This window comes from Grampus griseus, assembly GCF_964374135.1.
Source record: "Grampus griseus genome assembly, chromosome: 2".
Classification (NCBI taxonomy): domain Eukaryota; kingdom Metazoa; phylum Chordata; class Mammalia; order Artiodactyla; family Delphinidae; genus Grampus; species Grampus griseus.
This window is the reverse complement of record NC_139018.1, coordinates 100,843,417-100,857,247: the sequence shown is the minus strand read 5'-3', so window position 1 is coordinate 100,857,247 and position 13,831 is coordinate 100,843,417. Positions and strand designations below refer to the sequence as shown.

Here is a 13,831-nt window from a genome sequence, read left to right as displayed (position 1 = left end):
CTGCACCACCAGGGAAGCCCCTGACATGTATTTTTGTAACTTTAACTTCTTCTTATGAAAAATGTCAAACATACACAAAAGTAGGGGAGAATAAAATAATAAATCTTCATCCAGTTTATTTTTATTTTTTATATTTTGCGGTACGCGGGCCTCTCACTGTTGTGGCCTCTCCCATTGCGGAGCACAGGCTCCTGACGCGCAGGCTCAGCGGCCATGGCTCACGGGCCCAGCTGCACCGCGGCATGTGGGATCTTCCCGGACCGGGGCACGAACCCATGTCCCCTGCATCGGCAGGCGGACTCTCAACCACTGCGCCACCAGGGAAGCCCATCCAGTTTTAAGAATGATCAATATTCTGACATTCTTGTTTCATCTACTCTACATTTTTTTTTTTGCTAAAATATCTTAAAATAAATCCCAGATATCACAGCATTTCACCCCCAAACATTTCAAAATGTGTGATCAAGATCACCGAATTTGGGGGTCGAATGAACCACAAAAGTCATCCTGTGTTCTAACAAGCCAGCCGGGGCTGGCAGGCTGTGCAGTAGATACTCATCCCCTGGGACGCCCCTGGCCCAGGAAGATGTCGGGTACTTAGTGGAGACTGTAATCAGCTCTCTGCCAGGAGTTTGGAGAAAGGCCCCCTGGGGTGACTGGTTTAGTTCTTTCTGCGCCCATCAGAATCCATCCAAAGGGGTCTTTTCCTTTTCTCCAACTTCCCTCTGCCGGACACCATACCCTGGTGATTTAGGGATTACTGTTTCCATTTTATAGGCAAAACAGTTAATGCTCAGAGAGGCCAAGTGACTTGCCTAGGGTTACCCAGTCAGTGGAAGCAGAAGCAGGTTCTCACTCAGTTCTGTTGAGCCCCAGAGCCTCAGTGGGTTCCACTGTTGGCACCGCCTGCCGGGCAGGCCCCCATCCTCAGTTTATCCTCAAGAAGAAACAGTCGGCAAGCACCCTCTTCTCAACGGTCAACAGGGGAGGGCAGGCTCCTGTGTTTCTCCTGGTTGGTAGCAAATGTTGCTTTTGAAAAGGCCGCTTTGGGGGAGGTTTTAGGAAGTGTGTTAAATGATGGAAGGGGGCTTCAAAGCAATGCTCAGACACACACCATTGGAGCTCTTCTCCACCACACTGGAGTCTGCGAAGTCTCTGCTCCAGCCCTGCCCACGCTGCCTGGGGGCCTCAGTCCCCATTGTATCTCCTGTCCTTTGATGTCGGATAAACCTAAATCATCTCTTTCATATCACTACAAAGCGGCCTCCTCATTGCTTTGTTTAGACAGTCTCTCTCCCAAATATTAAACATTTGGTCTTCCCAGGCCCCCCCAAGCTCTTAACCTCATCAAGGTTGTTGCAGAATCCACTTTTCCCCACACTGATTGGCAGACTCTGCTCTCTCCATCACCAGCCTTCTTGGGCAGATCTGGACATGTCACCCCCATGAAGGCTGCTCTGGGACACAGCACTTCCTTGGGGAAAGGGTCACCGCGGTACGGTTCTCAGTCCTGTGGGGACCCCTGGAGAAGCCTCAGGGAAATGGGGACGCTCCGGTTGGTCACGTGAGGGATTGGGGTGCCTGTCTTCCCCACGCAGGCACCTGGGGGAACTTTGCCGTTGGTGGAGGCCCAGCACCTAGACCAGGGCCACCCGCCAGCTGGTGAGGGGAGCAGACACTCCAATTTCCAGACCACAGACTACCCGGAGTGGCCTGTGTCTCTCCAGATACCAGCTGCTTGGTACCTGGGGGTACCGCAGGCTCTCCTTCTCCTTCAAAAAGCCCACTCGAATCCTGGAGCACCCCACCTTCAACCTTGCCGGCCCTGCCACCCTTTCTTTAGGGAAGTGGGCTCACATTGCTTCCTCCTCCACAGCTCTTTCTGTTCTCCCCTCTAAGTATCCCTTCTGGTCCCATGGTCCTACGCCACCCAATGTCACGGGCAAGACCTGTGCTAGGATCCACTGTCCGCTGTCACCCTGTCCTGCTGTCTCTCTCCATGGTCCCCGGAGGGACTTTGCCACTTGGGGCTGCTCCCTGGATGACCCTCCTGTCTCCTCATGGGTCTCATTGCTCAGGATGAGCAGAAAACACCCTCTGTCCCCTGACAATGTGGCGCTTGGGGAAGGTTTCAGAAGGGACACTTAGGCAGAATCTTCTTTCCTCCTTCTTGCCGCCACCCCCCCGGCCCCCTCCTCCCGCTCTTCCTCCCTTCCTTCCTTCCTTTCTCCTTTCTTTCAACTAGTCATAAAAAATGTCAAACATCTACAAAATAAAGAGCATAATGAACCCTTATGTATCTGTCACCCAGGTTTAACAAGGATAGACTCACAGCCAATCTTGTTTCATCTAAACCCTGTCATCCCACCCCACCCCCGTTGACTGCCCTATACCGAAGCAAATTCCAGACACCTCATCGTTCCCTCTGTAAATACTACAGCACACGCATCTCTACAAGACAAGGACTTGCAGAAAAACAATCACACCTAAAAATATAAACAATTATTTTCTTAATGGCTACATCATTTTTTGATTTGCTGCTCCCTTGGTTTGCTTTCGTTAGGTGGGTTAGAAAGTGCCTACTGTGTGCCATGAACCTCTGAACTCAATTCATTCTCAGAACCATCACACGAGCTAGTATGATTGTAAATTACCCCCATTTTACAGAAGAGGAAACTGAAGTTCCCCGGGGTGAAGTTTTTTTTTTTTTTTTTGCGGTATGCGGGCCTCTCACTGTTGTGGCCTCCCGTTGCGGAGCACAGGCTCCGGACACACAGTCTCAGCGGCCATGGCTCACGGGCCCAGCCGCTCCGCGGCATGTGGGATCTTCCCGGACCGGGGCACGAACCCGCGTCCCCTGCATCGGCAGGCGGACTCCCAACCACTGCGCCACCAGGGAAGCCCCGGGGTGAAGTTTTGATTGGCCAAATCTCACGGCTAAGTGAGGTCCCTCCTTCCTCCCATTGCCCTCCCCACCACCCGTCAGTCCTGGCTGGAAAGTTCTAGAAAATGCTAGTAATAATGTTAGGGAACCCTTGACCAAAACCGCCCACCTTGGCCAGACACGATGATAACCCGCTTACCTGAGTTGTCTCACCACAGGAGGTTCCCATAAGAAACGAAGCGCTGCCTCGGAAAACTACCCAGGAGAATTCAGGACGGGCCCAAAGAAGGAGGAGACGACCAACCTCCCAGAATCCTTCACGCTGGAATCCAGCCAATCCTCTTGGCTGAGAGATGCGTGCGCAACCAGGAAGGACCCTGAGTCACCAGCTATGTGCCAAGCAAGATGACTGGCCGGAGAAAACTCGGAAACTAACCCCATCACCATAAAACCCAAGGCTGCGAGCCCCGTGGCAGGGCAGTTCTCCTGGGTTCCCTTACGCTGCTGCTCTCCACCTGGGCGCCCCTTCCCAATAGTCTCTTGCTTTGTCAGCACGTGTGTCTCCTCGGACAGTTCATTTCCGAGAGTTAGACAAGAGCCCACTCTTGGGCTCTGGAAGGGGTGCCCCCTCCTTCTCAGCTACGGGAAATGTTTCCTTTCACTATCTGTACTCGGGTCTCAGGGTGATTACCCCCTCCGCATCCAACCTTTTTCTCCCAGCCCAACGGAGCTGATTTCTCCCCTGCGGCAACCTCAGCCTCTGGAGGCTGAGCAAGCCTAGAGCAGGTACTTCAAAGCGTAGCGCTTAATCGCACCTTCCTGTGCATCGTTAGGCACGGAGCAAAACAAAGAAACTAAAGGCACATTTTCATACGAGATGCTCGCAGGAAGACACCCCCTCCTCAGCAATGTTTGTGCTCTTGGGTTGGTGGGGAGTAGGCACTCAGGTGCTGGAATATGTTTACCTGCTTCTTCCTCCGTTTCCCGTTCCTCCCCCTCCCCCTCTGGAACAGAAGAAGAATAGTTCCTTTGTGTTTTCTTTCCTTTCTTCCTGTGCCTAATTAGGGATTATGCTTGGGAATCAAGCTAATTAATCTCTGCCAGTCCGGGGTGAGATCAAGCTCCCTGCACTATCAGGGTTGATCAATCCCTCCCTGCTGAAAGAGTCTGAAAAACAACCCTGGTCCTTTCAGCACAGGCTTTATTGGGCGTGAGGCAGGATGACCTGGGGGTGGCCTGGCATGAGTGGGGTGTGGTGGCTCAGCCCGACAGGATGGAGGCCTCAGGAGAGGCTCCTGGGGCTGGAGCTTGAGTGTGAGGTGGCCCCGTAAGTAGGACTTCCCAATGCCCACAGCCTTGCAAGGCAGGGGCCAGAGCTTCATCACGGTGCTGCTTCGGAACATGATCCGGCTTCCCTGAGTTGCGAGGGTGGCCACTGGGAGTACTCGGATGGAGAAAATCTATCACAGCTGATGGCTGGGTGTATTTCAGGACAAGGTGATCCCTCCAGCTTGCGGACCGGAGGCCCTGCCCCGGGCCTGCTCCCAACACTGGGCTACCACCTCAGTTCAACAAGGACCAGCTCTCCAGGAGAAAACTCAGGCTTGTAGGAAGGGGCTGAAGGCCAGAGAAATGGGAGAAAGCAAAAAATCTCATAGGGCTGCAAGGAACTGAGGAAGAACTCACCCTGGAAGCAGGGGAAGAGTGGTCTGTTTAGCGCTTCTAAAAAACTCGTGCTGTCTCGGGGGGTTCTCACGGCCTAGGCAGGTTAGATCTTCAGAGATACACCAATGGTCCTCACCTCCAGAGGGGAAGACGCGGTTGTCTTCCCAAGATTATTAAGAAACCAAAGACAAATGTATTAAATGAAAGAGACTGGAATTGAAGGAACCCAAGGTGTTAAACCTTTGGAAGGTATTTAAGGCCTTTCCATCATATGTGTGTGTGTGTATATATACATATATATATGTATGTATGTATAAAGATATATGAAATGAGCTCAAATCCCACATTAAATAGTAATTTTATTTTGCTATAAAATTTTGAAATGATATTTGTAATTGTTTTTAAAATTAATTTCATTTTTGCAATTTTTTAATCTTTTGGCACAATATTTTTCAGGTTGCATTTTCACAGGCTTTAACAGGCTTGGAAGCTTTGGGCATTGTGCTTGCAGTTTCCAAGGATAAAATGGCCCGGAGAGCCTGAGAGACCACACAGCCAGGCACCCTGTCTAGGGGGGCACCCACCCTCATGAGTGAGAAAGGAGAACCTGGCCACATGCAGCAGTGCCCCACATCAGTTCTGGAAGACTAGCGGTCTAGGCCAAAGGGAACAGAAAAGCCCTTTAAAGATGTCTTCTGGAATAAATGATTAAAGAGGGAAAGAAAAAGAAGACAAGAAAGATATTTCTACTTACACAAACACGCCCCAAGTACAGGGCAGAGGTAAGAGCTCCGGGGGCTGGGGACAGCATAGGGAAACACCTCAAAACAATGAGGACATTGTGGCCTTCCAAAGCCAGGTTGCCACAAAGAGCCTGTGGACCATCCACTGACCCAGAAGACAGGGACTATCACAATGTCCTGTGAAGAACACCAGAATAACACAGCAACTTTAGGGACTCAGACCCAGATTATACCAGCCTACATAATGGCCCATGAAAATGGAGGAGGACTGGAATTGTCCTTCTTGATAACACACGTAGGTTTCCTTGACAGCACAATGCCAGGGGAGAAAGAATTGCAGTTTTTGAAATTCTGATGAGCCTGTTGAGGTCAGCTGTGGTCCCAGTGACTGCAGAAGACCCTTTGGTTTTGTTCTGCCAGTTCTGTAGGAAGTAGCAATGAGGTGCCGTGAAAGCCATGGAGGTGCACCTCTGAGATCTCCCTTCAAGGGATAACCAGTCAGGGCAGTGCAGTTAGCTCTCAGCCTCCAAGTGCAGAACTTTGGAGTATTCAAACTGAGGCCTGTCTTCTCAGGTAACTCCCAGGTGACTGCCCACCACAGGGACACTGGCACCTTACCACTTCTGTCCAACACAAGACTCCTCAATGGGCAATCTTCTTGGACCCCAGGACTTTGTCCAGAGCTACAGGCAGTCTGAGGTTCTCCTTACCTAATCCGCCTTCCTCTCCCCTTCTTTCACAGATGTCAGACCTGCATCATGGTCTGAATCCCATCCCTAATTACTCCTGATTCCTTTCCCTTTTGTTTCCCACAGATGCTACCTCCAATAAATCCCTTGCACTTCTATCTTGGTATCTGCTTCCTGAGGACCCAAACTGACTTAGCTGCCAACCCATAAAGTGTGACTGGGCAAAGCCTACTGGCTCACTCTTTTGAAATGTGAAGGTTTAAAAAAAAAGTCCTCATAAAACGTACCCAACTGGAGGGCACTAAATATGTTTCATTGGCTTGCCCCCAAAGAATGTAGACTCCTGCAAAGATGGGTTGACATCTTCTTGGGGTTGTTTTTACCACCATTTACCTCTCTCACAGGATGGCTGAAGAAGAATCTTCCTGGGAGCTGGTTAAAAGGAAAGCTACTATTTATTTAAAAAATATTTATCATTTATTGAGTACTTATGTGACAGGAACCAAGGTAAGAGCTTTCCATACATTGTTTCATTCAATACTTACACAATTCTAATATGTATCTCCATTTTTCAGATAGGGAAATGGAGCTAACTAGATGTTGAGCCTGGACTGAATCGAGGACTGTTTGATGCCAAAGCTAATACTCTTTAACCTTTGATACACACACACATGCATGCACACATGCATGCACACATGACGTGATGTACATTTAAATTCTGAGTTTCCATGGAAGAAAAAATATATGAACTAGAGGAGAGAAAAATGAAAGAAAAAAATGTAGTAGAGGAGAGAAAAAAGTGAAGCCACTAAAGAGAATTGGCCTAAAAATCTATAAAGACAAAGGACAAAAAGTAAAGGCAAGAAGATTTTGTAGGACAAGTTTTAAGTGTCTTAATCTGTTACTAGTTACGTGCTTTTGGAGACATACAACCTCTCTGGGCCTCAGTTTTTATAAAGCTGTTAATGAGGTGGTTGATGAGATGGTTTCTAGATTTCATTTAACTATAATAATCTATATTTTATTCATCAATCTGTATAAAGAAAAATCGAACTAAAATGTTTGTTTTCATCAACTCCTACGAGTAAAATGATCTGTTGGGCCTCCAATGTGAACAGTGGATTTCATAATTCACCAAGAGAAGCAATTTGCCAGGATCCCAAGAGGGTGTGACAATGATCTTGGGTGTCTCACGTATAGGCCCTACGAAAGTTTGTCCAAAAAAGTTCATCCACTGTTTTAGGCTCTTGCTTGGCTGAAGTCCCTGTGGATAATCACTATGCATATTTTTGGCAGGGGGGTGGAGTGGGGCTGTATGTGAAAACTGGGATAAGAGCAGAACTTTTAATCTGAGAACAGTAAATAATACCATCTCCTAATTATGATAGGCTTTTTGTGAGAAAAGGGACATAAAACATGTGAAAGTGCTTCAAATAATGTTAATTTGAAAGCTTCATTTGAGTCCTTTTCCATCTTCGTTTTTCTCTAGATCTACAAATAAGCAGATTTTAACTACTAATCACCATTGGTAAACCTTCAGGAAAAGGCTAAAAGGCCACTATCAGTAGAGAGGGCAAGAGGAGAAACATATAACCCAGAGAAGCTATAGACTAGATTAGCAGCTTAGTTCTACAAGTCTGATTCTGTCCTGATGGGTTTCCCAGATAAGGTCACAGGCAATGCACATAAGAAAAGCAGCGTGGTCGTTAAACATTTTTGCCACACACGCAAAAAAGGAACTATGTAAGGTGATAGATGTGTTAACTAACCTTGCTGTGGTAATCATTTTGCAATATATACATATATCAAATCATGACGTTCTACATCTTAAACATACACAATATTATATGTCAACTATATCTCAAGAAAGCTGGGAGAAAAGAAAGAAAAGCAGTGTGAGCATTCCTGGGAGCAATGAGATGGAGGAAAAAAAACCAAAATGCATTACTGTTTGAGAGAGGAATGTAAAAAACTCACTAGTTTACTATGTTAAAAAAAAAGATGGCACATTTATTGCTACATAAATGTTATATACATATTGTGTTTTCTGTTACAGTGACAGAAAAAATTTTGAACTTCTTGCTGCTGGTTCAAAAGGTTTATCAGTAATACCTTGAATTTGACACAGGATACAAATCTGCAATAAACCAACAATGGAAACTGGAGAACAAGATGAGAAGCAATTCGTCTCGGACAATTAGCTCTTACAATACTCCATAGGTACTACACGGTATGCTAGAATTCTACTATGGTCTTAAAATGCTATTGTAAATTTCTGATATTAATGAACAGGTTATGGTAAATAACCCTACATTTTTACTACCTAATATAATAAAATAAAGTAAGAAACTTTTTACTGAAAACTTTTCGATTTCAAAAATCTAGAAAGAGTAATATTTAGAATTCAAGAAATTTTCTTACAAGATTATTGTATAAAAGACTAGCTACAGTGAAAAATAAGCCAAATGTTTTTTTCTTTCTATTTTATGAAGGAAAGCTTCTGGGCATACTGCAAAGTCTAATATAGCGAAAAAGACAACAAGCTCTGAAGAAAAAAGGCCAGGCAGTGGCATATGTTCACTCACACATCATAAGCAACAACTTCTGTTTTAGCTGATTAACACTGAAATGAAGAACAAGGCCACAGAGAGAGTCTGATGTAATTGGAGAATATAGGCAAATTAAAGTTACCAGAAAGTCCATTACGTTCACGAAAGACTGATTTGTTAGGTATCATCCTGATTGGAGAATCTGAAGTTCTGTCTTAATTGTTTTTGTTCTTTCAAATTAACAGAAATCTTTAAGTTACATAGTGATTTGGGTCCTTTCTTCTGTGTGCTGATTGCCCTTGTTGATATTGGCTATAAGGAATTATTAAGCCAAGACAACCTTGTTTAGCATGTTTTTCTCTCCCAGGGTTGTTGTGATGGAAGACAGGTTTCATGGAAGTTCAAAGTGATTATTATGTCTTAAAAAAAAACTCTTAAGGATTAGAGACAGAGGGGTGCCTTAATGCACAGTATTAAGATGGACTGACAAGGACTGGTTAAATGCTAATCTGGCTCATCTTCTTGAGACAGGGCAGATGGTTTGCAGTTGATTAGATCACCCACTGAATTTCTCCCCACTAACCAGCCATCCAAATGACAGAGAAATAAAGGCTAGAATAAGGACATGGGTGACCATTGCTCTTGTATTCCATTAGGTAATTAGCCTCAGAGTGGTGTGTTCATTTATCACACTACCTGCCTTGGTGACTACTGGGTTGTTATATTCAACATAATCACAGCCTGAAAATCTTCTTTGTATTTTAAATTCATTTTGTGCTTACTTACAGCTAACACTTTATAAGTACTATATGTAGTACTTACTGCTTGGAAAACAAAGCAATTTCTAAAAAGTAAATTCTTCCCTTGTAATTTACACTTCTATTACAAGCTTTACTATGAAACCTAGAAGCTTGAAAAGTCTTGTTATTATTAGAAATAAAGCAATATTTATTTGGGGGAAAATATAGGGGACAAAATTTCCCCTTTTAAAAATCTTAGCTAGGCTATGGTCACAGATGGTCTCTGCTTATCTTTGTAAAGTAAATATGCAAAGCACATAGGGCTACATGGAGGATTCTGGACTGTGACCATAAACTATTCAGATTCAGAGACCAAATACAACACCCAAAAAGAAAAAATAAAAATGAATGAAAAAATGAGCATGAGAGAAATGCTATACCAAGTAATATTTTCCTATTTCTTGGAAAACACTATTCATATGGCAAAAGGATAGGAGAGGGCAACAAAAGACTTTTCCCTTCCTTTTTAAGACACTAATAGGTATGCCGGGAATGCTAAGGGCCAATGGTTGTCACTGCTTTGTTCTCTGCACGCGAACAGCTTTAACTAATGCTGGCATCAGCTGAGTGGAGATCAGCTTTCCACATTAACTTTTTCCCTTTATATGTAGACCTTACAGTTCCATAACAATAAATAAAATTTGTAGTTACAATGCATTTGTCAATTCAGTTTAGGCACAAGGCAACTTCCACGGTGAGTGGAGAGATCGAGACAGTCTCTGATTGTGCAGAAGCGACACACTGCTTGCAACAAATTGATATGTTGCGAACATCTCATGGGCTGATGTTCTGTCTGATGAGCTTCCTATCTTCACTTCTGATGGAAGTGTTGACCAGCTGCTTTGATCGTAGGATTACATTTGCATTTCTTGCTTCAAGTGTTTTGTTTTTTCTTTTCCCTCCTATCAGGTTTGTGTCTTCAGATAATCTGAGTTGTCCAAGTCCTTATGAGGAGAGGTCACCTTCTATCTAGCCTACTGATAACTCTGGAACTGTGGCAGGGAGAGCCAAGGGAGAGAATAGAACCAATTAGGACATCACGGTTAAAAATAAACACCTCCCCAGAAACAAAACAAAACAAAACAAGTTGGTATTCCTCATTTATACCCAGGTTTACACTAAATTAGCAGTCGGCTACATGACTTATAAATGAGGTTTCTTCTTTTAAGGTGTAACTGAAATGGTTTTACTTGATGTATGTGGTAAGATTTTTACAGGAGATCACGTAATTATAGAATCACAAGATAGAGGATTATATAACAGCTGTGGTAATTATGCAAACCTTAATTTTGGCAACATTCAGGTTGGCAATACCTGAGCTCTGAGGTTCTACTCATTCAGTTCTCAGTGGAGAGACGTTAAAGCATATATTTATTGCTACATCCAGTCCACTGTACTGTGTTAACTGTTTATATCTATCTCCTCTAAACTGAAAGTTTCTGAGGGCAGGGACCATTTTGAATTCATTTTCACATTGGTTTCAGTTATTGGTCCATGGTAGGTCCTCAGTAAGTGTTTGTTCAATGAATTTACTAAGAAAATTTACTCTATTAGTATAAATTTTATGTTTATATTCTTAATATAATATACATAGTAATAGCTCTGAAATTTCCCATTTCAGCCATTTTGGATGGAAATAGCTTTAAGAAGAATCATACTTTTCACCTCCTTATTAAACAAGGGCCACGGTATGGTTCTATATTAGAGTGATGCTCTTAGGGATGGATAACTGAGACATTCAAAGCCTCGTGGCCTTATATTATTGTGCTTTTATAGTCAGTCATTCTGTGGTCATTTATCAGCTATTCTGATTCTAGCAGTCGTTTTCCTGCTGCCCAATCTCTTGCTGGTTTTAATCTGCTGCTATCCAGTTCTATAAAGAATTGAAGGGATCAGATGAAACCAGATAACCACCTTTATGAAATTAGCAATCTTTAAGACTTATTTTAATATAATAAACACTAGCCTTTGAAATCTTATGGAACAAAGTGCATTTACTACATTTCTTATATAACCTTGAAACCTCTCCCCACTCCTTTTAAAAAAGAATTCTTTTTGATAGGTGAGAATGTTCAAGGTTTAATTTTAACCTAAAGTGGGGGAATTTCCTCATAATAGAGATACGGATAGAGCTATGAAAGAGTAGGAGATACAGAAGCAATGAAAGAACAGGAAGTAAACGGTAGGGGAGAAGAGAGATGTGAGGTAGGGAGAGAAAGTCGACGGAGAAAGAGCTAGAGAGAGACTGGGAAGAGAATAATAGGAAATGGGTACAACAAACTAGAGAGACAAGAAAAGAAGACCCAGGCTCCGAGGTAAATGTGACAGCTGAATGTGAAGTGCTCTTCTCACAGCCTGGTGGTTACCTGATACCCGACCACAGGAAGGTACCTCGACATAATCTGCCAACTTAGAAAGTCACTTTTGCACCAAGAAACACTTGCCTGTATTTATTGTAAAGACTTCAAAATTTATTTTTGAATAAAAATATTTTTTCATGATATTCTATAGTTTCCACAGAACATGAAGCAATGGCATGGGTTTTAGAGGATCTGTAATTTAACTAGCTCTTGCCTAAAGCCCCTTTGACATGCACAGTCTGTTATAGCTGTTTTTTTGTTTGTTTGTTTGTTTTTGGTGGGAGAGATGACAGGGTTTTTTCCAGTGTGCTAATGTTAGAATTATAACTGACACCTAAATAATTACATCAATACTTCCTCCTCTGTCCCCAAATGAAATCTTCCGTTTTGGTCTAGTTTGATCCTAAGAAGGATATATGAAGAGGTGGTAGGAAATCAATTTCTTCAGGAAAAGGTGAGTTATTGACTAATCTTTGTAGTTTACAAAATATTCTATCAAATTCCAAACTTTCAGCTCAAAATGTGATAGCCACAAAGCTGACGAAATGAAATTGCACTCAGTATTTTTTTCCTGCTCCAAACCTCCCATCCATTTACTTTTACTACTGCTTTTACTCTGCTGATGAAACTAGGAAAAGAACTATACACTGCTGAAGGCAGATTATAAAAATGAAGTTACCAGTTCTACTCCTAATCCATGCTGTGAGCTATATTTTGTTACTGACTCAAATATTTAATTATGGTCTGTATTAATTTCTGTCACCCAAATATTAACTTTACAACTCATAGATAATATGAAAGTATATAGTTAAGAAAAAGATGGTTCACGTTTTCTAATTACTTGGGCAACAACCTCCTACTACTGTTGTCACTTTGTTTTAAAAAAAAAGTCACAAAGAAGCAAACTGTTTAGTTCATGAAGAGGAAGATAAAAAGAACAGTCTTTCAACAAGTAAAATTCCCAAGAGAAGGATGTTCTGATTCTATCATATACAATACCTCTACATTCTTTAATAGATTCCACAAGGTGTAACTAATATTCTTACAGGGGAAGGAACATGTGTATTACAGACTTCCATTAATGATCCAAATGGAAGCAAGCAATAACTGTTTTGTGCATGAAGATTTCATGGTAGAGAAGAGGTAGATGGTTAACAGAATACTGGTTGATGATGCCATCAACTACTTCTGAGTAGAGGAATGAGGACCATGAGTGGTAGCAAAAGTATGTTTTGATAGATGAGTCATTGCACTGTTTTCTTCTTGGATCAGAATAATATTCATGTGAGGGAGTATACACGATGATCCAGAACATGAGAGCCCAAAGTTCTTTATGAATCAAAGGACAGTATCACATTTTGAAGAGAACAGTAATTTGGTATAAAATGACACGGGCTCTCTAACTATGTAACAGAAAGGTAAGCTGTTGGATTCCAAATTACACGTGACCTTTACCATGACCTGTGCTACCAGAGAATTCTGTTCAAAGGTTCTAACTCAGTTTAAGATGAATCAGGGGACTTCCCTGTACTTTCTTTTCATACTTATACTTACCTGGCTGATGTTTACATATGACCCATAGGGTTGGTAGTTTCACTAAGCCCAGGATGGGTTCCTGGCAGTGTGGTTGGTGGCTCTGCCGATACGGCAGAAACTTTTTCTTCTTCCCTTCTCTTAAGGCAGGCTGCTTTGGGGTTAAGGTTCCTCTCTGAAATAGGGAAAAAATAATTTCATCATTAGAGACAGAAGTTATGAATCATGGACTCCTGGGTCTTAAACTGAACAAATGGCTGTTATTTTTTCTTTCTGTGGGGATTACCAATCTCTGTGTAATTCCATTCCCATAATGAATAACCTCAGAGGCAACAATGATATGCTTACATAAAACCTCAGCATTAACTGAGCCTTAAAACTTATACTTCTTTCTGACCATTTTGTGTTTTCTTCTTATGATTTAGTTTTCCAGGGTTTAACTTGATCTACATCAATATCTTAAAGCAGTTCTTTTACTGCTTCATCCGAACACTGTGGCAAATGCTGTTATTAGTCTACCGAATCTCCTCAGTGACCTGTGAAGATATGACACATTGAACTGTTATGAATGCTGACATTCTCTATGTGCTGGAGAGGTACATCTGTGC

At 42.9% G+C, this 13,831-nt stretch overlaps 1 protein-coding gene across 11 annotated transcripts in view; it reads right to left on the bottom strand.

The window, feature by feature from the left end:
- Positions 1-6,461: 6,461 nt before the first annotated feature.
- Positions 6,462-13,831, bottom strand: part of TCF12 (transcription factor 12) — a 381,119-nt gene continuing 373,749 nt past the window's right edge. For all 11 annotated transcript variants that reach the window (XM_082648173.1, XM_082648177.1, XM_082648178.1 and 8 more), the window contains 2 exons: positions 13,245-13,398; positions 6,462-10,322 (listed from right to left, as the gene is read on the bottom strand). In XM_082648173.1, coding sequence (XP_082504299.1) covers positions 13,256-13,398 — 143 coding nt within the window. In that variant the 3' untranslated portion in view covers positions 6,462-10,322; positions 13,245-13,255. The remainder of the gene's footprint in view (positions 10,323-13,244; positions 13,399-13,831) is intronic.